This window comes from Pseudorca crassidens, chromosome X (genome assembly GCF_039906515.1).
Source record: "Pseudorca crassidens isolate mPseCra1 chromosome X, mPseCra1.hap1, whole genome shotgun sequence".
Classification (NCBI taxonomy): Eukaryota; Metazoa; Chordata; class Mammalia; order Artiodactyla; family Delphinidae; genus Pseudorca; species Pseudorca crassidens.
This window is the reverse complement of record NC_090317.1, coordinates 74,681,520-74,703,798: the sequence shown is the minus strand read 5'-3', so window position 1 is coordinate 74,703,798 and position 22,279 is coordinate 74,681,520. Positions and strand designations below refer to the sequence as shown.

General features: G+C 49.1%; 1 protein-coding gene across 1 annotated transcript in view; it reads left to right on the top strand.

Moving 5' to 3' along the window:
* The first annotated feature begins 641 nt into the window (after positions 1-641).
* The window catches only part of STARD8 (StAR related lipid transfer domain containing 8), a 76,641-nt gene continuing 55,003 nt past the window's right edge, over positions 642-22,279 (top strand). The window contains exons 1-2 of the mRNA XM_067724687.1: positions 642-4,980; positions 16,672-16,705. Coding sequence (XP_067580788.1) covers positions 4,936-4,980; positions 16,672-16,705 — 79 coding nt within the window. The 5' untranslated portion in view covers positions 642-4,935. The remainder of the gene's footprint in view (positions 4,981-16,671; positions 16,706-22,279) is intronic.

The following is a 22,279-nucleotide window of genomic DNA, read 5'->3' as shown; positions in this document are numbered from 1 at the left end:
TTCCCCTGTTGTATTTTTATAGCCCCTCTCACTACCTGGCATTTTATTTAATTTTTATTACATGTTTACTTGTTTATTGTTGACAAATAAACATGGATGACAACCAAGCCATGCCTACTGGTGGAGACACACCTACTAACTGCTGCTGGGCTAGAGGGAGGAGCTGGGTTTGTTTTTTATTATTATTATTCTCCCCATGAGCCTCCTTGTGGGAGACCGCTGAGCATAAGAGTTACTTATGCAGGTTCAGGTGCCAACCTGCCAGGATTAAAAAGCTGGCTCCACCACTTGCCAACTATATGGCCTCAGGCAAACGTCACTGAACTGCCTCTGTTTCCTCATTTCTACCTACCACTCAGGAGTTCTGTGAGGGTTAATGAAGCAATCCATGAAAAGCATTTGGAGGGGTGTCTGGCACAAAGTAAGTGCTTAATGCATTGTTAGCTATGATTGTGGTTATTTTGTTAGAACTCGTCATTATACTTTTTTCTTATTGTTCTATTGTTATTTATTTTATTTCATCCTCCTCCTCCTCATTATTATTACTCTTATTTTGGTTTCTTCTCCTTGCATGTATTTTTCTTCCTCCAGCCCTAAGGATGCATGGTAGATGGGGAAATGAAGGCCCAGAAGCCCAGCGGTGGCTTGTCCGACGTCTCAGAGTTCACCAAATTACCAAGAAGACCACAGCTTCTTGCTTTCCCTGAGCCTGGGACTCGTGGGAGACCTTTTGGCCACTGTGGCAGACTCTGGGTCAAGCTGCACAAGCTGAGTGGTGCCAAGCTCAAGGAGACCGACACTTCTGGGCTAGACTTGGTGCTGTGGGGTCTACTATCTAATGTTGCCCAGGACCCGGACACTGCTGATCTCCTTCCTGCAAGGCTGAGACCTTTTGATCCCAGCTGTAGGCCGAGCCCCATCTCTGGCATTTCTCCAGGCACTGGGCAGCCCCAGGCGCACCTGCTGGAGTCAACATCAGAGCCTTGCTGTGGCCTGGCCCTGGCCCTGCATCCTGGTTCAAGTCACAGGGCTCTGACTAGTAACAGTGACCAAGTCCCCACTTTGATCCCTGGTTCCATCCTTGGTGACCTGAGAGCTGAGCCCTGCTTTGCCTTTACTGGTCCCCTCACAGACTAGAGTCTGGCCCTTTTTCCCCTGCTGGAATCCTGCCACTGCAGACAGACACCCCACTCCAGCTGCCACATCTTCAGTCGTCCCCTAGAGTACTTCGCATTTCCTGCCCGTGGACTCCTTTTCAGTTGCCATGCTCTCCCCCAAGACACTGTATGAGACTGAAGACCTCCACTGCCTCCCTGAGAGTCCCCACTCCTGGTTGTCGCCTCAGCTCCCCAGAGAGCCCATCCTGCTTGCTTTCCTGCAAGTGTAGCAAGGCTTACCCTGTAGTGCCTGCCCAGGTCCTGCCATCTCTCAGGGCATCCAGGTTTGCTGAATCCATTATCCCATGACAAAGAATTTCATTCACCCACCAAGCCTGGCAAAGAAGTTCTAAAGCATTCACTGCCACTAACACAGGGTCTCCCCGAGTCATGTCTATGGGCCATCCTGGAGCCCTAGGAGGTCTCCGCTGTGTCATTGGCCCACAACTTGTTCCAAGCCTGTTTTCTTCTTTCTCCTGCCCTGTTTCTCAGTCCCCTTACCCTCATCTGTGACTCCTTCTCCCTTTCCCTCCCCTCCCTTGCTGGCCAATTTTCCACCCTGTGCTTAGCCCTGCCAGCTTCTCTCTGACCTGTGAGGGCCAAGACAGCAGCCCTTTTGTCAGAGCATTTGGAGCTACTACTTCATGTAGGAAATCGCTCATGTGCTGGGCCGATAATGACCAACAACCCTGCTGATAATCAGATGCTCGTGGGATTCAGTCCTTGGTCGCTACTACTTCCTGTGAGGCCCTGCCAAGCCAGTGGTGGCCTTGAGCGGCCGTCACACTTAGAAATGAAACCGAAGGCCTCTCCAGAGAGGTGGAGTGGGTTGGCCCAAGGTGAGCTCTGCTGGGCCTGGCTAGGAAATGTAGCAGAGCTTGGTCCTTGGGGAATTTCGTGTCCCCTGCCCTGCCTCTGACTCTCAGCCTATCAAGCTGGCTGGGGTAGGGGCCACAGGAGCTAGGAGGTGCCGAGCTGACCTACTTATGGGCAGAGCCACCGTGGCAGTGGGCAGGGACACTGCGTTCCTGAGCTGGGAAGTCTGTATTTCCCACCCGAGGCCCTGGTGACTGGGAGACCAGACTTTCTAACAGCAGGAATTTCACTTCTCCAAGGGGCATCTAATGGCTTTTCTGGAGATCATATTCAGGCCTGCCTCAGTCTCTGGCTGCTTGTTAATGGTCCTGTGACACACAGAACCCTAGTCTCCATCCCATTTCCCAACCATCTCTGGGCCCCTCCCTTGGGCAGGAGGAAATTCCTGCCAAGGCAAGGGGCATTTTGTAGCAAAGAGACGATTAGCTGCCTTTCATCTGCCAAAACTCCTCATTTAAAATGGTAGTATTCTGTCTCTGGGAGAGGGATGGATAAGGAATTCCCAGTCTTTTGTGTCTGGCCTCCGTGGTGAGGAAAAGGGGGACCCACAATTTACAGATGAGGAAACAGAGGAAACAGAAATGAGGTGGCTTTCCTGAGGGCACACTGCTAGAAGGTAGCAGAACCAGCATTCAGATCTAAGTCTGTCTGGTTCCAAAGCCTCAGCTTCTTCAATAATACCGAATAACATTTCTTGAGAACTTACTGTATGCCAGGCACTATACTAAGTGCTCTAACTCATTTAATTTAAACCTCCCAACCAGATAGGTACTATTATTATCCCCCATTTTACAGGTGGGGAAACTAAGGCAGCCCAAGGTCACCCAGTTAGAAGGTAACAGAACTTGGATTTGAATCCAGGCAGTCCACCTCCACAGTTCGTGGGCTTAACCAATGCATGCTAATATCCTCAAGGCTAAACTGGCGTGAGAGGCCCAGAACTGCAACCAAAGTCTCCTGGTCTCTCAGGTCAGTATGCTGTGCATTATTGCCTCCTGAATGAATGTCCAAAGGCACAGCTGGTGCACCGCCCCCCAGGGGCCTGAATCTAAAGAAGGAGATCGTTCTAGGAGGCCTGGGTTCCTGCCATGCAGCCTCCATGGCTCTCCATCCTCAAACATCTGGCTGTGGGGGAAGAGGAGATACGCTTCCAAGGAGGGAACACTGCTCCACTCTTGGTCCTTGTGTTACTCGCCTGCCCCAGGCAGGGTGCTTCCCCTCATAAGCGTGTGTGCAGTTGGAGGTAGGTGGGAAGGACCCACTTGCCTTGCCTCTGACTGACTATCATTCTGACAGGGCCCAAAAGAACAAACATCTGAGACGGCCCAGAGGCTAGAGAGAAGGTGAGAGATTCGTTATCACAACCTCCCCAGGGTCCAAATGAGGAAACAGAGGGCCACAGAGTAAGTTGTAAGCAGAGGTGGAGGGATCCTTACAGACCCTCAAGACAAACCTTTGGACCAAACCACAGATGAGGAAAGTCCTCAAACATAGGCAGAGCCTTGCTCAAAGCAGGCTTAAGATCTTCTAGGGCCCCAGGATTTGGCCCTTTGCTTAACCAGCTAGAGTCTTAGAAAGGGAAGCGAGGCCAGAGGGAGTAAGTTATTCTGGGACTGTGATGACATGTGCCCCAAGAGACCCAAGCCCGGCCCTCTGCCATGGGGTCCCTGAGAGCCTTCTGGCCACCAGCCATGGCACCTTGCCTGCTGAGGCTTGGGGGCAGGGGGGATCACTGCTTCTTAATGGCTTCCTGCCCAGAAAGCTTCTAGAAGTGCCTGATGCTAACTGTTTCCACTGAAAGAGCTGACTTCAGTGCATCCAGAGGGTTTAAGATCAGATTCCAGGCTAAAATGAATGTGGAGAGTTCTGAGCATGGGAGTAGATAAAGAAGGGAAGACATCATCGCCTTAGAAGATGTTCAGAAAAGGACATATAGCCAGGCTATCTGATCTGGGAGAGAGCTGTGTTGCCCTGAGGCAGGGGGATGGAGGAAATGACCTTTGAGGGCTGGGATTCTCTTTGGGGCATTCCCTGGCTTCCCATGGATGCCCAGGGGCAGCACACTAGTTCTGAGAGGAGCAGTAACTGTCCAGAAGGGACTTTCTTCCAGACTTGCCCTGTACCTAACTCCAAACAGGCACCATACAACAAACTTGACACTTAGCAACCTGTGAGCCTGCCTCTCATTGTACAGCTGGGAAAACTGAGGCCCAGTAAGGAGGGGTCTCCCCAAAGTGCCAGAGTGACTCATGATTCATGACGTTAGAGCGGGGTGGGAGAATGACCCTGGGACCCAGGGCCCAGAGCCTCCTGTCAGAGAAGGTTTCCTAAGGCCACAGACTTTCCCCTTCTGTGACTGTCTCCACACCAGCCTGGGTCCTGCCCAGGTTGAGGGCTCTCCTCCCTGGGTCCTTTTCCTTGGCACTCTTTCCAATGCCCCTGTGCAGTCTGGGTTCTACCCAGAGGACCCCAGGAAGGGCTGGTGTGTCATTTGCAGGAGGCAGCGTGCAGGTGGCGGGACCGGCGGGTGAGCCACAGTGGGCAGACGCTCCAAGCTTCGGAACTGTAATGTTTGGGGAATTTCAACTGGCATTGCTGTCCAGTCCCAGCCAACTGGTTAACGGTGCCGAGTTTGAATCAGTGACCCGCCTCCTGGTCCCTCCTCCTCAGCCTCTCTTCCTCCCTCCCTCGGGCCCTCCAGGAGGCGCCTGGAGTGCAGGCGAGCTGAGCTCAGGCCGCTGCTCTCCGCCTCCTCCCTCTCCGAGCTGAGCTGGCTGATGGAGCGCAGGGCTAGGGCTGGCTCTTGCCGAGACCCTGGTCCCGGGTAGCCTGGTCCCCGGAGAGGGAGAGGCCTGTGCCCAGCAGAGCTCTGCTGGGCCCTGCCAGCTCCCCTCACCCCACCATGCCTCTGTTGGACGTGTTTTGGGCTTGCTTCAGGAAAGTGAAGGTAAGAGGCTACCCAGACCCAGCCCAGCCCACTGCTCTGGTTTGAAGGAGGCAGCTGGGGACCACTGTGTGCTGGCTGGAAGGCAGATGGGCTTCTGAGACTACCTTGGAGCTAGAAAGGCTTGGGTTCAAGTCTTGCCTTTGTCACCAGCTCTGTGATGTTCTGCTGCTTTCCCACGAAAATAAGTCGGCTAGCTGGCTCTTCTTCTAAAACCTACCTCTGTTGCTTCCCTGGCCTTGTCACAAAGGCAAGAATCTTAACCTCTCTGAGCCTCTGTTTCCTCAGCTTTAAAATAAAGACAATAGAGACACCAACCTTATAGGGTGGTGAGGTTGGTGTTATTGTTTACATATTAAATGTATTCAAATATAAGAGATAATATGTGTAAAGTTCCTAGCGTAATGCCTGGCATGTGGCATCCATACCATGTGAGTAATGGTAACTATTATTATGATTATTGTTACTAATTTCCTTCAACATATAGGAAGTACCTACTCTGTGCTAGGCACCATAGGAGTTACACAAAAAACAAAAGGGACATGGCTTCTGTCTAGGCACCATAGGAGTTACACAAAAAAACAAAAGGGTCATGACTTCTGTCCTCAGAAAGGAGGTAAGAGAATGACAAATCTTTATCAGGCACCTACCATATGCCAGACACTCTGGTAGACGGTTAGTGGGCCAATAAATGTTTGCTGAGTGCCTGCTGTATCCTGGACACGGGGAATATACGAGCACAGCATCACCCATGAGGATGTGGAGGGCATGGTTTCTGCTCTAGAAAACAAGGGAGCTGATATTTATTTAGTATCTGGTATGTATCAGACATAGGCACTTTCAGTCCGTAAACTGTGGTGGTGATTTTCACCACAAGCCATTGTTTTTCTGCTTTTATAGATGGGGAATGGACACTGTGAATGATTAAGAAATATTTACAAGGTCATTCAGATATGACTGGCAGAGTTGGGATCTGAACTCCTAAGTAAGTCCATACTCTTCTTGACAGTATATGGCTTCCCACAGCTGAACTCGGTAGTGAGACTTTTAAACAACTAGCCTGACTATACAAGACAGGATGAAAGTCAAGCTGGGATCCTTGGAGGGACTTGGAAAGGTTTCACAGGAGGTCACATTTGGGCTGAGCTTGAAGGAAGAGAAAAGTCTGTCAGTCCAAAAAGGGGGGAAGGGCATTCCAGGCATGCCTGGCAGAGGGAACTTCATAAGCAAGAGTCTGGAGGCAGTCAAGTTCTGGGTTGGGGGAGGGGCTGGTTTCATCATGTGCCTTAAGTGCCGGGTTCGAGGGGAGAGGAGCTAGAGAGAGGGAACCAGGGGCTGCCTCCCATACAATTTGGAATTGATCTGTGTGTTCATCGTCCTCACCTAGTGAGGGTCCCAAATGAGCTTTTCACTCATCTGCGGTAAAACGGGAGAAGAATGGGGCTGATGCAGTGCAGTTTTCAGAAAGCTAAATTAATTCAACTCAAAGGACTATTCTTATTTAGAGAGTATAATGACCTTCTTACAGGGGTGGGGTTCAAATGATCTTTCTCTTATGAAATAGGAGTGTGAGGTTTTTAGAATACCTGTCCTCAGCAAAATAAAAAAGTTTGCAACACCCTGACTGTTCCCCTCCTCATTTATTTAAAAATTATCTTCCTCGTTCATGAAATTCCAAAGTCTGGGGACTGCTGTTTTAGGGGATGAGGGGATTTCAGTAAAGTAAGGATATAATTAAGTGGACAGTTTTAAGAATAGCACTCCAGCAGCCTTGGATGGAAATGGTGTGGAGGGGCCCAAGTAGTGATGCAAAGGCCAGGAAGGTGGCTGCGATGGCAGTGGGGATGGGTGGGGAGGGGATGATGGGGGATGGGTCTAATGATAAGAACAGGACAAGTGGGAAGTGAAAGTACCCGTGAGGTTGGATGCCAGACTGGCACCACTGTCCACTCTCTGGAGAACCATTCTGTGTGCTTGGCATGGATTTAAATCCCTTTGCACTCATTACTCCAATCTGTCAGACTCCCAGCAAATGCTCCCAACCCATGTCAGCCTCTTAGAAACTGTTGGGGCCGGACAGCCCCAAGAGAAAGTCAGGGCCCTTTATCCCAGGTCCCAGACACTAGCACACATGCACACATTCACTCATGTGCATGTCCACAAAGATGGAGCCTACACATGCGTTTCTGCACACTCTCAGCTACACACACATATGCATAGACACGCCATTCAAGCGTATGCACACACACATATGCACATAGAGACAAACACACACACAATCACATATGCACACACAGATATTACATATCCACAAGCATGTAGACTCACATACGTGCCCACATGCACATACAGAGGTAGGCACGCATGCACACAAATACATACCCTCCCATGCACGAGCTTGCAGGCACACACACAATTATGGAGGCATACAGAAGCATGCACACGGTGGAAAGGCACATGTGCACACACAGTGTTGTGGCAGATGCGAATCAACACATGGTTAGATCTCAGGGGTAAGAGGCAGCCTGCCAGACTAACGCACACCTTGAGTTTTGTGTCTCTTTTTTCAACGCTGCTGCTTTGAGGCCTCAGGGGCATGGGCTGCTCTGAGCCACCCTCCCTCTCTGAGCCGGCTCCCCTCCTGAGCAATTGCATGGCTGTGCGGGAGGGGAGCTGTGGCAAATGCAAGAGCTGCCTGCAGAGAGGGGCATGGCTGTGGCCAAGCCTGCTATAGCTGAAAGGGCCATCTCAGACGTCTCATTCGACCTTCTCGTGGTCCTAATAGGGAAACCGAGCCCCCAGCATCCTGCACCACATGGAGCTGTCCATCAACTGAGGAGGTTTGAGGAGGGAGGAAGCAGAGAAACTTAGAATCCCAGCCCCCACCCCATACACACAAGCACACATACTAGCTGTGTGCGTTTGAGCAAGTCCTTTCTGAGCCTCAGCTTCCTTGCCTGCAAAATGACACTATTCGGGGCCTGCCTCACAGAGATGATCTGAGGATTCGGGGAGGTTGTGTCTTTAAAGTGCCTGGCGTGGAGTAGGTGGTCAACACACATGACTTGTTGGAAACAGATTTCAGAACTGTACACCGGGGGTGTCAAAGCAAAGAACAAGGTTATTCCATGTTTGGCAATTCCAGGGTTCAGGTCTCAGGTCTTGTCTTCTCCTTTGCCACAACTCCCCTTCAGCCCTCTCCTCTGGCCCTGTCTGACTCCAGGACCAGAAACAACCTGTTTGGGAGCTGAAGGATGACACCTCAGTGATACTGGGAAGGTGGCGAGAGGTCAGGCCAAGGCCCAGAACTGCTTTGAGCTGCACTGGGGTTAGGGGTAGCCAAGGGGCAAGGCGTTTGGATGTGAGATGATCCCAGTGTAAATAGTTCCGTCCGTGTCTGATGTATCTTCCCTGGACACCAATGAGTGTTGAGAAGGTATCCATGACTTCTCAGCAGAGTACCATATATGCATGCGAGTCCCCCCAGCTTCACACTCACACGCGTACACACGGGACCGTTTCTCTGATGTGTCCTTTTGCCCCATTCCAGCAACTAGCATGGTGTGATGCACATAACGAGTGCCTGGAACATGGATACTCTTTCATGTTACTGTCTTTGTATCAGGTGGGCATATCAAGTCCTGGAGGGTACTGGCCTGGCAGGTAGAGAATCCAGCTGGAGCTCCATCTCAGCCATGACCTCTAGGTGACTTTGAGAGGGACAATACTCCCTGCTGGCCCTCAGTTCTTTCCCCTTATAACAGAGGTAGATAGTCACACAATATCAGAGATGGCAAGGTCCATAGAGGTCATCTGTTCCTTCATCCCTTTTCCTCCCTCCAAACTACCGATGAGGAAACTGAGGCTCAAAGAGGGGAAGAGATGTGCCCAAGGTCACACACGGTGTCAGGACATAGTTGGATCCACACACGGTCTGCGTAGTAGACTGTAGTCTCCCTACTGCTCTGTGGCAAAATCCAAACCCAGCTCGTCTCTGGTAGAATATAACAGCAATACCAGCGGGACACGCCACACACATGCACATAAAGGCATGTGGTAATAACCCTGTCTCACCTAACTGCTTCTATGGGAGACAAAGCAAATCACAGATAGAAAATTCCCTTGTAGATATTGGCTCGGTGCTTTGTGACAGCCTGGAGGGGTGGGATAGGGAGGGTGGGAGGGAGGGAGACGCAAGAGGGAAGAGATATGGGAACATATGTCTATGTATAACTGATTCACTTTGTTATAAAGCAGAAACTAACACACCATTGTAAAGTAATTATACCCCAATAAAGATGTTAAAAAAAAATTTAAAAAAATTAAAAAAAAAAAAAAAAGAAAATTCCCTTGTAAACTAGGAAGCTTTGTCAAGGTTGGCCACCCAGTTATAGTCCAACAAGCGACACCATGCTTTTCCCCAGTCATGTGCTCACACAGCCTGGCATATGACTGCAGATGTGCACAAGGGCTCTCCTGAGTTCACCCAAGGACACACTCTAAAGCACCCCCTCCTGTGTGCGCAAAACCACCTAGTCCTCAAGGCAAAAGGATGGCAATGGGCACTGGCAAGGTAAGATGGGGAGCAGGAAGCAAGGCTTTGACTCTGACTCATGTGTTGGACACAAATTCTTACTTTGCCTTCAGCTTCTTTGGTACCAAAAGGAGTATGAGTGGGGGCTGCTGGTGGTAGAGGACAGGCCTGATGATATGGCTGGTGGAGGCAGAAGAAGTGGAAAAGCCTGCAGATTGGCAGTGCCAGGGTTTTTTTCCCCTGCCCAAAGCCCTATAGAAAGTTAGAACTGATATTAGCTACATTTATAGAGCACACAGTATGTGGTAGACATTGTTCCAAGCCCTTGACATATATTAACTCATTTCACCATCACAATCACTCTGCAAGGTGAGTACTATTATTCTCATCATCCTCATTTTACTGAAGCACAGAACTTTTAGGAAACTTATCCAAGGTCGCACAGCTATTATGTGATAAACTTGGGATTTTAAACGCAGGTAATCGAAGTCCAAAACCCATGTTCTATCCACTATGTTTATGTAATCTCTGCCTCAGTTTTTTCCACCTATAAAATGAGGGGGTTAGATTGATTTATCTCTGAAAGTCCTTCCAGCTCCGGTACTCTCATTATATTTAATATTGTTGACTGAAAAAAAAAGCAGGACTCTTGCATCTTCCCATACATAGAAAAGTGCTAAATGCATTAACTTGAGATGTCTGGTTTTCTTTAATTAACGGTAATCCTTTGATGTTCCAACTTCTTTGTTGCAAAACCCCCATATATCCAGGGTTCTCCCTTACCTCTTCAGAACAGTCCTTCAGAACTGTCTGAGAGGCTGTCTTCCAGGCTTGAAGTCCTCAGAAAGACTGCCAAATAAAACGTAATTCTCAACTTTTAGGTTGTGCGTTTCTTCTCTGAACCTTTAAGCCAAGTGAAAAAAAGAACTGCTCCCAAATGTCAGTGATTGCTACTCAAGGTCCCTGGGGAGTGGAGCTGAGCCCAGGTTCAGAGAAATGAAACTGCGCTAGAGGCTGGTCCTCCCAGCAGCTCCTAGGGCCGGAGAAGAGCTGGAGGCCTGGGAAGCTCTGGGAGCCAGGGCCTGGCCTGCATTTCCAAATCACTAGTAACAATAACAGGGAGCAGCAGCTCAGGCAGTCTGTGCTGGGATGTGGGGTCAGAGGTTTCACAGTGGGGTTGGGGAGTGGAGCTCCTGGACTGCATCCCTTTGGCCCACCCCTGAGCTGCCGCTGCCGCTAGGGACCTTGGAGTCCAGCTAGACCGGCAGCTCCAAGGCTGCAGCTGCCAAGGGACAGAGGAAAGGAAGTTCTGCATTTGGGGAATAGGGCTTGAGGCCCTGGAAATGAACATGGGTTGAGGACTTTCCCTGGCCTTTCCAGCTACTCTGGCTTGGGTCCCCCTGAGAGTTGAGAGAAGAATGTGGTATAATGATACAATGTAGTAGCTGCCGGAAATGGAATGCTGACCCACAAGCCCAGCTTCGGCCTCTTCTTTCCCTCTCTGAGTCTCGGTTTCCTCATCTACAACATGGGGATAATAGTCTCCACTTCAAAATTGATTGCGAGGGTGACATATGTGAAAGTGCCTGCTGCATAGTAGGTACTCAGAAAGTCTGAGTTAAATCTGAAGATAGTCTATAGGTTGCTCTAGGTGATTCTGGGTTCGTAGCTTGGGCCCTCAGTTTCCTCATCCATAGAATAGGGAGAAATTCTACCTGCCTGAGGAGAGCCTAGATTTGGGGACATCCTGTGGAGATAAAGACAGTAGGAAACACTGATGTTACTACACTGAGGCTTTGAAAGTGAGTTGTTTAAGCCGTTCCCCTCACTCCTCCTATCCCCACCCCTACTCCCACCCTGGGCCAAATTAGTTCAGAGTCTGGGAGAGAGTCCCCATTCCACCCTGGAACCATTGCGTCTCCTCCCTCCAAGTCCCTTCCTGCACTCACCCCATCTAAGGCCCCTCTCCTAGAAGGACTCCCAAGCTCTGGGCAGGAAGGAGGGTCCCTGTTGGCTGGTGGGAAAGTTAAGTCTTTGAGATGTGACATTCCTGAGATTATCCAGAGAACCCCTGGGGGTTGCAGCTGCACTCTCTCTCCTCTCTGGCCCGGCTCTCTGCCTGCTGTGGAGGAGGGGAGGGCAGTAGGTCACGAGGCTGGAGAAGGCTGGGGGGAAAGGGGCTCAAAGGCAAGGAGCCAGGCCTGGAGTGGCCCTTCAGGCCAGGTGAGGAGTGGGGAGTGGGGAAGGAGCAAAGGACACCCCACCAGGACTGGCAGGAAGGGATCAGGGCAAAAAGAGCCCAAGGCAGCAGGCTATCTGTCACAGGGTGAGTTATAAAATGATATACAGATCAGCATTCCTAAGGCTACAGGTCGGATCCCCTCTTGGGGGTGGATGAGTGGGGTATTAGACCATGGTAGTTCTGGTGGGTTGGAAAGGAGAGTCAGGACTTCTGAGAGGCTCACATTCCAAGCTAGTCTGGGACAGCTCGCACCCTCAGAGAAGGGAAAAAAATCCCTTCTGGGGATTCCTCAAAGTGCTGTCCCAGATTGAGTTCTACAAAGGCCATCTCGAAGTCATTTCTTCCAGTGTCTTTTCCCAGCTGGGACTGTCCCTCACCCTATTCCTTGTGATGGAAGGATAAGAATGGTCAGGGACCCACTTATTACAGGCAACAAGTCTGAGGCCCAGCAAAAAACTGGTCAAAGTCATGTGGTCAGGCCCAGAATGCCTGATGTCACTCAGTCCCACTTTAAACCATGTCTCCCCTGTCCTTCCCAGGGGAGAGATTGGCATCCCTCAGGGCTGTAGCATCTCACTCACAGCAGATATCACACCCTGAACATGAGCACGTGTTCCCAGGCCATGGAATGGGGTTTAAAAGTGACACCATGACACTAATACTCCAATTGAGGCTCAATCCAGCCCCAGCATGCACACTGCAGTCCATGTACCCAGCTACCTTCAAGCTGTACTGTGAGCTCCTTTAAGGACCCAGCCTATGTCTTATCCACCCCTGTGTCCAGTCCGACACAGCCTCTATTTTAGGCCCAGCCTAGAGGAAGTTGGCTGAGTGCATAGAATATACATGTACTCTCATGCACATACAAGGAGCCAAAGCCACTGCACCTTCTCCCGACGGAGAGACCCCAAGAGACAGAGGAATCAGCTACCAAGGGATCAGGGGAGTCTGCTTCTCACAGTGGCCATAGTCTGTGTTGGCAACACACAGGCTGGGTCTGAGGGCAGTGAGAGCCCACTCAGGAGGGAGGGAGGGGTCAGGCTGTGAATAGGGCTCTGTGTGGCCCAGCTGAGAGGACTGGGGGAGGCTGGAATGTCAAGAACGTGCTCTCATGACCAGATCCAGGCTGGGGCCTGCGGCACAGGGCTGGCCAGGGGTTGAGGGGGAGCAGGGAAGCCAGGCAAGGAAAGGACGAAAAGTCCCCACCAGCCTGTGCTCAGATAGCAGGGTAAGGGCTGGGCATAGAGGATGCTGGGAGAGCAAGCTCCAAACCCGCCAATGATGCTGAGGACTCCTCAGGTCTGGACAAAGCCTTTCAGTAGCCTTTGCTACTCCAACCACCCCTCTCAGATCCCGCAACTTCTCACCCAGCAACCAACTTCCTGTTTCCATCCCCCTTTGGGCTGTGGCCCTCTTTTTTCACTCTTTGAACAGGATTCCCTTTTTCTGTCAAAAACTCTGGATCTGTCTTTTTCTGTCTAGCCACTCTGTCTCCCACTAGATGGCAAGCGCCTCATGCGTAAGGTCCATATCTGCTTCTGTGCAAGTTTGTATCTGCAGGTCCACCACAGGGCCTACTGCATAGTTCTGAGTGGATGCTTCACACAGGCTTCAAATCCAAGAGATTCAGAGCGAGATTCATTACAAAAGGAAGATTCCCCTCCCACTTACCCCCAACCAGGCCTTTTGCTCTGTTCCTGACCTCAGTTAATAGCACCTCCATCCACCTGGTTGCCCAGGCCAGAAACCTTGCTTGGACTCATCCTTGACTCCTCTCTTCAACTCCCATATCCTGTCATTTACTGTGGTTCCATTATATAGACAGTTCATATACTGGTCCCCTCCTTTCTATCCCAAAGGCCACTGACCCTATCTGCTCCAGCCTCCCCGTGTCAAGTTTTGCCTAACCTTCCCCACCCCCATTCCCAATGAATTCCTCACTCAACAGATAGAGTAACATTCTGAAACATAAACCTGACTCTGTTACTCCCCTGATTAGGCCCCTTCAAGAGCTCCCCACTGGGCTCTGGATAAAGTTCAAGTTCTATCACATTGACCTACAAGGTTCTTCATGATCTGGCCCTGACCACTGCTCCACACATAGTTCTTACTCTCTGTCTGGCACTCTGCTCTCCAGCCAGACTATACACAGTTCCTTAAACCTCATGCTTCCACACCTCTTTGACTTTTTTTTTGCTCTTCTGGCCATGCTTTTTTTCCAGTACTTACATGGAATTGTGATGATTTATACTTGTGGCCTACCCCCTTGTCCCCACCTGGCTGTGAATTCCTCAAGGGCGGGGAACATGTTTAATTTATCTGAATCCCTGGGTACCTATCAAAGGGCCTGGCCTTTAGAGGCTCATAGTAAATGAACGAATGAATGAATGAATGGCACACTGGATGGGAAGACTGTCACCACCAATTCCGGTTGTTCCAGAGTGCCTATTTCTGCAACTGCTGGACTCCTGGCTCCTCTGTCCAGAATCTCCACATGACAGGAATATGTTCTACAACCCAGAAACAAAAAGAACCTTTGCCCTGTAGCAAAATTCTCTGATGTAAAAGTTCATACCTCAGTTTTCCCTGTAAGCCTCTCAGCTACCAAAATAGTACCAAGATCAGGGCCCAAAGCCAAGTGAGTTTCATGGTCCTGGTCTAGGCCAGGTTATCCTGGACCCAGAGTGAAAAAGAATAGGATGCAATAAAACTGGGAGCCCCATAAGCCTAAACTGTAAACTTGGTTCTGCCATTTACTAGCTGTGTGGCCTTGGGAAAGTCATTTCTCTTCTCTGGGCCTCATGTTCTTTATGTGTCACATGAGTATAAGAAAACCTACCATGTTTGTGATAGCCAAACACGTTTACTTATTTGTAACCTGTAAATTCCTGTGTAAATTTAAAGCTTAATTAGCTCCTGAACGATCTTTAATTCTCTTAAACCTATGGTGCGTTGGGGGTAGGGTGGGAGACGAGGGAATTTAATAAGACTAGAACAGGATTACAGAGTAACAGTGTGCCCTACCAATCAGTTCATCTCCTAACATTCCAGAACTGTCACATTTAGAACCTCACAAGGCCCTGCTTCCACCTTCCCTCCCACCCCCTCAGCCTTTTTTTTTTTAACTCCCCTTTTGTCCACCACTGAGAATTATATTGACTTGCTTAATCATGGGTCCACTTTGGAACTTTGTAGGAGAATTTCATATCTTTCTTTCTCGATTGGTCTTTCCCCTCTCTTCACACCTATCTCATTCTAGAACTGTCCATGTCCCTCACATTAACATCCCTTGTGGACTTTTCCAATGAACAGTCAGGGGGGACACCTCCTACCCCTACACTCTCTTGTGGCCAATTGTGGGTTGGAGATTCACCAGATTTTGTCTTGTGGTCTACAAGGGTGGATCTGACTTTTGGTCATTTCAGAGTGATCTAGAGCTGAGATTAATGTCCTGGGACTAGAAATCATTGTAGTCAAGTGTCTGCACCTGGTGTGACAATCATTGTGCAGTGATAAGACAGATAAAAAGTACTGTGGCAACTCCTTTCCTTATAATATTTTGGTTGGCTTAGAGACTAGCTGCATGAAGCCAGGAGAATAGGCAAGAAAACCCTTCTACCTCTAAGAGGAGCCCTTCTTTCTTTCCTTAACTATTGAATTCACATCTATACCACTATCATTTTAGCCCAAGCCACCAACATTGCTTACCTGCACTACTGCAAAAGCCTCCTAAGAGACCTCCCTGCTTCCTCTGTAGCTCCAAAATCCATTCTCCACACAGCAGCCAGAGTGATCTCTCTACGACGGAAGTAAGATCTTGCCATTCTCCTGTTCTATGCCTTCCAATGGCTACCTACCATCGTTTGAATCAAAGCCAAAATCCTCACCCTGGCCTTCAAAATCCTGCAAAATTTGGTCCTTGACTCTCTCAACCTCTGTTTGGAACGTTCTGCACCCAGATTGTCACATCGCTGGCTCCTTCTTGTCACCCAGGCCTTGCTCAAAGTTCAGCTCCCCTGAGAGATGCTCTCTGGTCACCTTTTCTAAAGCAATCCCCACCTATTCTGTCTACCCTATCATTCTCTACTTCATCATGTTTTTTAAAGTTTCTCCTTCTTGGTTCTTAGAGATGTCTGTGATTTCCTTATTGATTTATTTGTTTACCTATTTATTGTTTGTCTCTGCTCCATGAGGACAGGGACCTTATCTGTCTAAATCTATGCTATATCCTTAGCATCCTATTACAGTGTCTTGTAGGGCATCGGTGCTCTATAAATATTTGTTGAATAAATTAATTTATAATATTGTTTATCATTTAAAAATGCTTTTGTGTATATCAATTTCTCACAAAATCTGTGACGTTGGGATTATTACTATCCTAGACTTATGGATGCAGAAAGTGAGTTTCAAGAGGTTATGGGTGATGTCCAATGTTATATAACCAATAAATAGGGGAAGGTGGCCCTGAACTTCAGCTTTCCAGTTCCAATTACTGCTTTTCCCACCAACATACCTTGCTTCTAACCTGGTTGATGCTATACCAAGGATGGCATGTTCCAAGCAAATGCTGACTGATTCTTTGATAATTTTTATTGTCAGGCCTTGGAACAGTACTGTGACCTGCACAGACTGCCTCTGATCTCCTGACTTGGGGGTGCTCTTATTCCATGAGAATGACATGAAACAGAGGAGTCAGCCAGTGGAGTGGGAGAAAGTAGTATGCAGTGGGCAGTCAGGAGTCTGGGCTTCTAAGCTCCACTTTGCTCCCTACTTGTACTCCATTTTCCTTTTCTGTGGGCCTCCATGTGTCTTCCTGTAAAATGGGTAGATTGAACTTGCTGACTTCATAGATTCCTTCCAGTTCTGATATTGTGTAGGGCTCTGCAATGCCTTAATTTCTTCTCTGTTTCCTTTACAGTGCTTCCCATTGCTGCAGGGGAGGAAGAATGCTGGTAAGTGCATGAGGTAGGGCTCAGAAGTGGCACGCAATGGCACTGAGCTTCTCAGTGGTCCTCACAGACTAGCTGATCGGGTCCCTGGGCCGTGGAGCCGATGTCCTAGATGCTGAAGCTGCAGATGTTCTCTGTCTCCCTCCAGTGGGCATTTCCTGGGCTCCTCAGCCTGGTCTTTTGGAAGTGAGTGGGTATGCAGAACTTCTGTATTTCTCAGGTTTTCTCCAGCCAGGAAGCCAGGGGAGGATCTCCCTACAGAGCTATCAGCAAGTGGCAGCCACCCATATGCTTCCCTTGTTCTCAGATGCCTTCTTTCTACTGGGAAGTATATTAGGGTGGGAGATATGTTGGGAAAGGGAACAGGTAAGATGAGGGTGAAGGAAAGAGACTTGGCTTTTGGAGTTCAGTGTGTGATATTTCCAATGCTTACCTTGTGTGGAAGTCTACCAAGAGGGTTGGTTAGGACTGAAGGGATAAATATATATATATATATATATATATATATATATATATATATATATATATAGGCTTGAGAGAGAAAAATCCTTCCCTTTCCTCTCTAACAAGTTTCTTTGGGGCTGACTGCTTATCTGCCTTCTGCCTCTGGTGTCCTACTTGGGTGTGGACAAGTGGGTGGCATTCTGGAGCAACTCCCTTCCATTGAAGAGGGCACAGTTGTCTAGAGGGGGATGACTTCTTTGGGGAGGAAGAGAAAGAAGGATGTTGGCCAGGAATGAATTTGCTGCCAGAGCCTGGACTCCTGGCATCAACCAGGCTCTGCTGAGGTCATCTAGGTCATCCTCCTGGCTTCAGCCCGATCTCAGCCATTTCCACTGGCTTCAGGTTTTCAGCAGGATGAGTTCAGGACTTGAATGAGCATGGCTGCTAGACAGCAATTAGGGCTGGGGGGTCATGGAAACAGAAAGACACCAATTAAGAAGCGGCATGCTAAGCGCCTGTGCGAGGCATCTTGGGAAGATGTTGGAAGAGACAACCCGAGCCCTCGCTCCTGATCATCTCCCCAAGTTGTTGGAGCTGGTTTGGACACAGTCTTACCAGGAGGCAGAGAGGGGATCTGGTTATCCCTCAAGGACTTTTCCACCTCGGACCCTGAGTTCTTGGGTGGTGGCGGCTCAAAAAGAAGAGCCAGCAGGGCGAGGTGTTTATTTACATTGCCATGACAGCAGATGAGAGGGGACCTATTTTGGAGCAGGAACACTGCTTTGATCAGCATACAGCATACATCTGTTTCTCTGTGCCGCACCCCCTCCCAAGCCTCCCCTGTCACCATTCCAGGGCTTCTTGCTGAGCACAGTTCCTGCTTTGCAATAGAGACTTCTGGGGGCACAAGATCTCTGGGCTGCCCATACTGGGGGAAGGACAAACTTCTCCATTTCAGAGACACCAGCTGCAAAGGCTAAAAAGAAACCCTCAGGCCCTGAAATAGTGACCCCCGCCACCCCCCGAGACAAAAGCACTCTCAGCAACTGCCAAGTTGCCTCATTAGAATGTCTGTGCCAGGATGAGTTGCCAGTGCTGAATCCCGGGAGGGTGGGCACCAGGTGGTCGGGTGGTCTGTGGTTTCTAGAGGAAAGAGGAGTGTCTTTTAGAGGGCAGGGTCAGGCAGAAGAGATTGCCACCTGCAGAACTGAGTTGGGACTGATTTTTGTGCTACTTCTTTAGGTTAAAGTTTGAAAATGTCTATTTAAGGGCAAGTGTGAACACGTTGTCTCAGGCTGATCCAAAGACAATCTGGCACAAATTAAGAGTTTATGTGGATATGGCAGTGGAAGCAGCGAGGCACTGACAATCAAAGGACCTGGATTGTATACCAAATTTCATAACCAATTCACTGCGTGGACCCAGGCATGAAACTTCCTCTCTCTGGACCAGTGTCCACATCTGTAAAATGGAGCTTATTGGATTGGGGTCTTGCATGGATTGCAAGAGGTAGAGCATTAAAACATCAAAGCACGGGCTTCCCTGGTGGCGCAGTGGTTGAGAGTCCGCCCTCCGATGCAGGGGACACGGGCTCGTGCCCCGGTCCGGGAGGATCCCACATGCAGAGGAGCGGCTGGGTCTGTGAGCCATGGCCGCTGAGTCTGCGGGTCCGGAGCCTGTGCTCCGCAACGGGAGGGGCCACAACAGTGAGAGGCCCGCGTACGGCAAAAAAAACCACAATAAAACCCCATCAAAGTGCTGAGCAAATGTGATTATTTTTGAGATACAGCTCAAGGAGGGAGATAACTCTTGGTTTGTTCAGTTATTGATTTTTTGGACTAGCTAATGACTTCACCTGTTTTAAAATTCAGGAGGTATGAAAATAAAAATCTCCCCACTTCTGTCTCTCCACCACCCAGCAATCCTCTTGGATGTGACCAATGTTACCAGCTTCTTGGGCCCTTGATGAATTTTGAAGCTCTAGAGGAAGTGAGCTGTACTAGCCAAGACTTCAGTGGAGGCTGTAGATAGATGCCTGATTTGGGTTGGGAGTAGGATTGAGGGGAGTGTGCAAAAAGGGCAATGGGGCTTCCCTGGTGGCGCAGTGGTTGAGAGTCCGCCTGCCGATGCAGGGGACGCAGGTTCATGCCCCGGTCCGGGGGGGATCCCACGTGCCGTGGAGCGGCTGGGCCTGTGAGCCATGGTCGCTGAGCCTGCACGTCCGGAGCCTGTGCTCCGCAACGGGAGAGTCCACAACAGTGAGAGGCCCGCGTACCGCGGAAAAAAAAAAGGGGGGGGCAATGGAGAAGGAATTGCGGGGCAGGAAATGTGGAGCAGTGGTGGAATAAGCATTTGTTTGGGAATCAAGAGACCTGGGATCCAGTCTTGACTGTATGACTCATGGCTGAATGATCTTAAGAACCTTCCCCTTTCTAACTCTCAGTGTTCTATCTGTACATTGAGCCTGTTGTGTTCTCATATGCCAGTCTTACAAGTTCCACCAGAGTAGAGCAGAAGTGGTGGAGGGGAAGACTGACCAGGGACATTTTAGAGAAGGAGAAGCCAACACACTGACTCAAAGCTGATAATTGAGTATGCTTTTCATATGTAATCTTCTTCCTATTAAGATTAGTCAATCAAAGGGTTCTCTGCCACACTACTGCTTTTGTCCTAGTGGTTTCATTGACAGAGCAAACCTTTGGCACCATCTGCACAGGAGAACATTAGGAATGTCCACTGGCTTCAACATATGTAATGCTGCCCAGGCCCAGGAGGATAGCCTGAATAAACTTTGGTCGTCCTGCTATCATGACCCAAGAATCCACTAGCACAATGTTTCCCAAATTTCACTTATTGGTGAACCAGCTTCACAATTTTTGCCATTATTTCGTCCTGTACCATTATGTACTTATTATGTTTCTTTAACTCAGCCCGATTTTAAACAATAACCTCACTTTAAGCCGTAAATATCTATGAAATGAAGGGTTGAGGTACTAGTTACAGCTTTCCTAATGCATATTGAATTCAAAATATATCTATCACAATTCAAAACATCAGTGTATCACTCCAAACCATCCCATGCATATATACCCAGCATTGGAAACCACAGAGGTAGCGGTAACACAAACCGGCAGGTCAAGAAGGCCTTTAGACCTTTGGAGCTCACTCCAAGACTCACTAGGTGCTCCCGGGCTCCCTGCATCACTCCATACTCCTTATGCTGTGTTACTTAGGGATGAATTGCTCCTGAGATGGAAATAGGTTCTGGAACCTAAAAGGAGCTCCTTCCCTCCAAACAAAATCCACAATTCTGAACTGCCTCACAGGTACTGAAGTGAGAACACTTGAGTAGAGCACCAGAAGTTCTAGGTTCCAGTTTTGGCTCTGCCCCTGACCAGCTGTGTGACTTTGGGCCTGCCCCTTCCCCTCTCTGGGCCTTCCTGTTCCCAACTATAGTATGAAGAGTCTGGTCTAAATGACCTCTAAGGTATCTTGCTGTTCTGAAATTCAACGACTTCTTGACTTGCAGACCCTACACTTGTGTTTAACTCATTAGCTCCCCTTCCTAGCAGTCCACAGAGGTGAGAAGGCTGCTGACCTTCCCTCCCATTGCCCTTGCACCAAATCCTCCCTGAGGCCCCTTGCTCCCAGTGCACAAGGCTCCTTTTGTTGCCTGGAGCCATTCAGGGCTTCTCTTCAAGCTCTCTTGTTGAAGTGGCTGAGGCGACCTGTGGGGTAATAGTTGGCCTGTAACAAGAGCCCTGGCTCCCCAACCCAACTGGCTCCAGCCTGGCTGCAGGCTTGGACTCAGCACCAGACTTTGTCCATCAGTTGCCCAGACCCCTCCCTCCAGTTCTGAGAGGGCAGAGAGACTAATTTAAAAGGGAAAAAATAGAAACTAATACATTTATTAAATGCATTTATTTAAGTTGCTCTTAGACGTCACTTCTAAGGCTCAAGAGGAGAATAGACCAAAACACTGAGTCTATGAAAATCATCAGAATAATAATAATTCAATTAACTTCCTCTCTTTTGAAAATGACCAAATCATTACTGTAACTAATTCTTGACAGATCTGGCCATTTAACATTTGCCATTTTATGAAGAACATTTGCAGGGCATAGCTTATCTAGCATTTGACAGATATTTTACCCAGCAACTTGGAATAGTAAAAAAACTGACTTAGGGGGTATCTGGAATTGATTATCATTTGAGACAGGAAATCTTTCAACCATGGTCTGCAGTGAATTCAGCCAAGGTAAAAAACACTGGACTGTGAGTTGAAAATTCTAAGATCTAATCCCAAGTCTGACATTAACTCCTTCTGTGACCTTGAGTTAGTTGCCTCCCCTGCCTGGACCTCAGTTTCCTTGTATGAAAAATGAGAAGGTTGAACTAGACGGTCCCAAGGTCCTTTGCACTCTACTCTGTGTCGTCCTCCACCCCCTGTCCCTGCCAGAGTCAGGCTGAAAGGAGGGAGAGGCAGGGATAAGGTCAGTGAAAAGGGCAGTTTCAAGATGTTCGTTGGGATAGGGGAAGGATTTCCAGACCCACGGAGGAGAGTAACAGCTTCCTTTGGGGTCAAAATGGGCTGGGAAGTCCAGGTCCCCGATGCTTGCTGTCAGGAGTACAAAACAGAAAGCCAAGTCCAGGCTTACCGATACGAGCCAAGCAAATGTCCTGAGGCACAGCTTAGTTGGCCATTTTCACAGCCTGGGCCAATCCAGAAGATCAGAGCAAGGGCTGCGTGGCATGGACAGCTACCCAGGGGCTGGGGAGGGAATGGGAGTTGCAGATGGAATGACAGGTCTGGAAAGCGTTATTGGATGCTTCCACCAGAAGGTCACATGAATCCTTCAAACTCAACACTAAAGAGCATAGTTCTTCATCATTCTCCTGGAAACCTTCTCCTTCTCTGGGATTCTCTTGCTTGGTTAATGTACCATCATCCACCCAGTCACTCAAGCAAGAATCATGGAAATCGCTTGGGCTCCTCCCTATCTCATTCGCTACCATGCAGTCACCAAATCAAGCCCATGAAACTTCTCTGTAATGTTTCTCAAATCTGCCCCTTCTTTTCCACCCACACTGCCATAGCCCTGCATCTTGGCCCTTAGCATCTCTGACATGGAT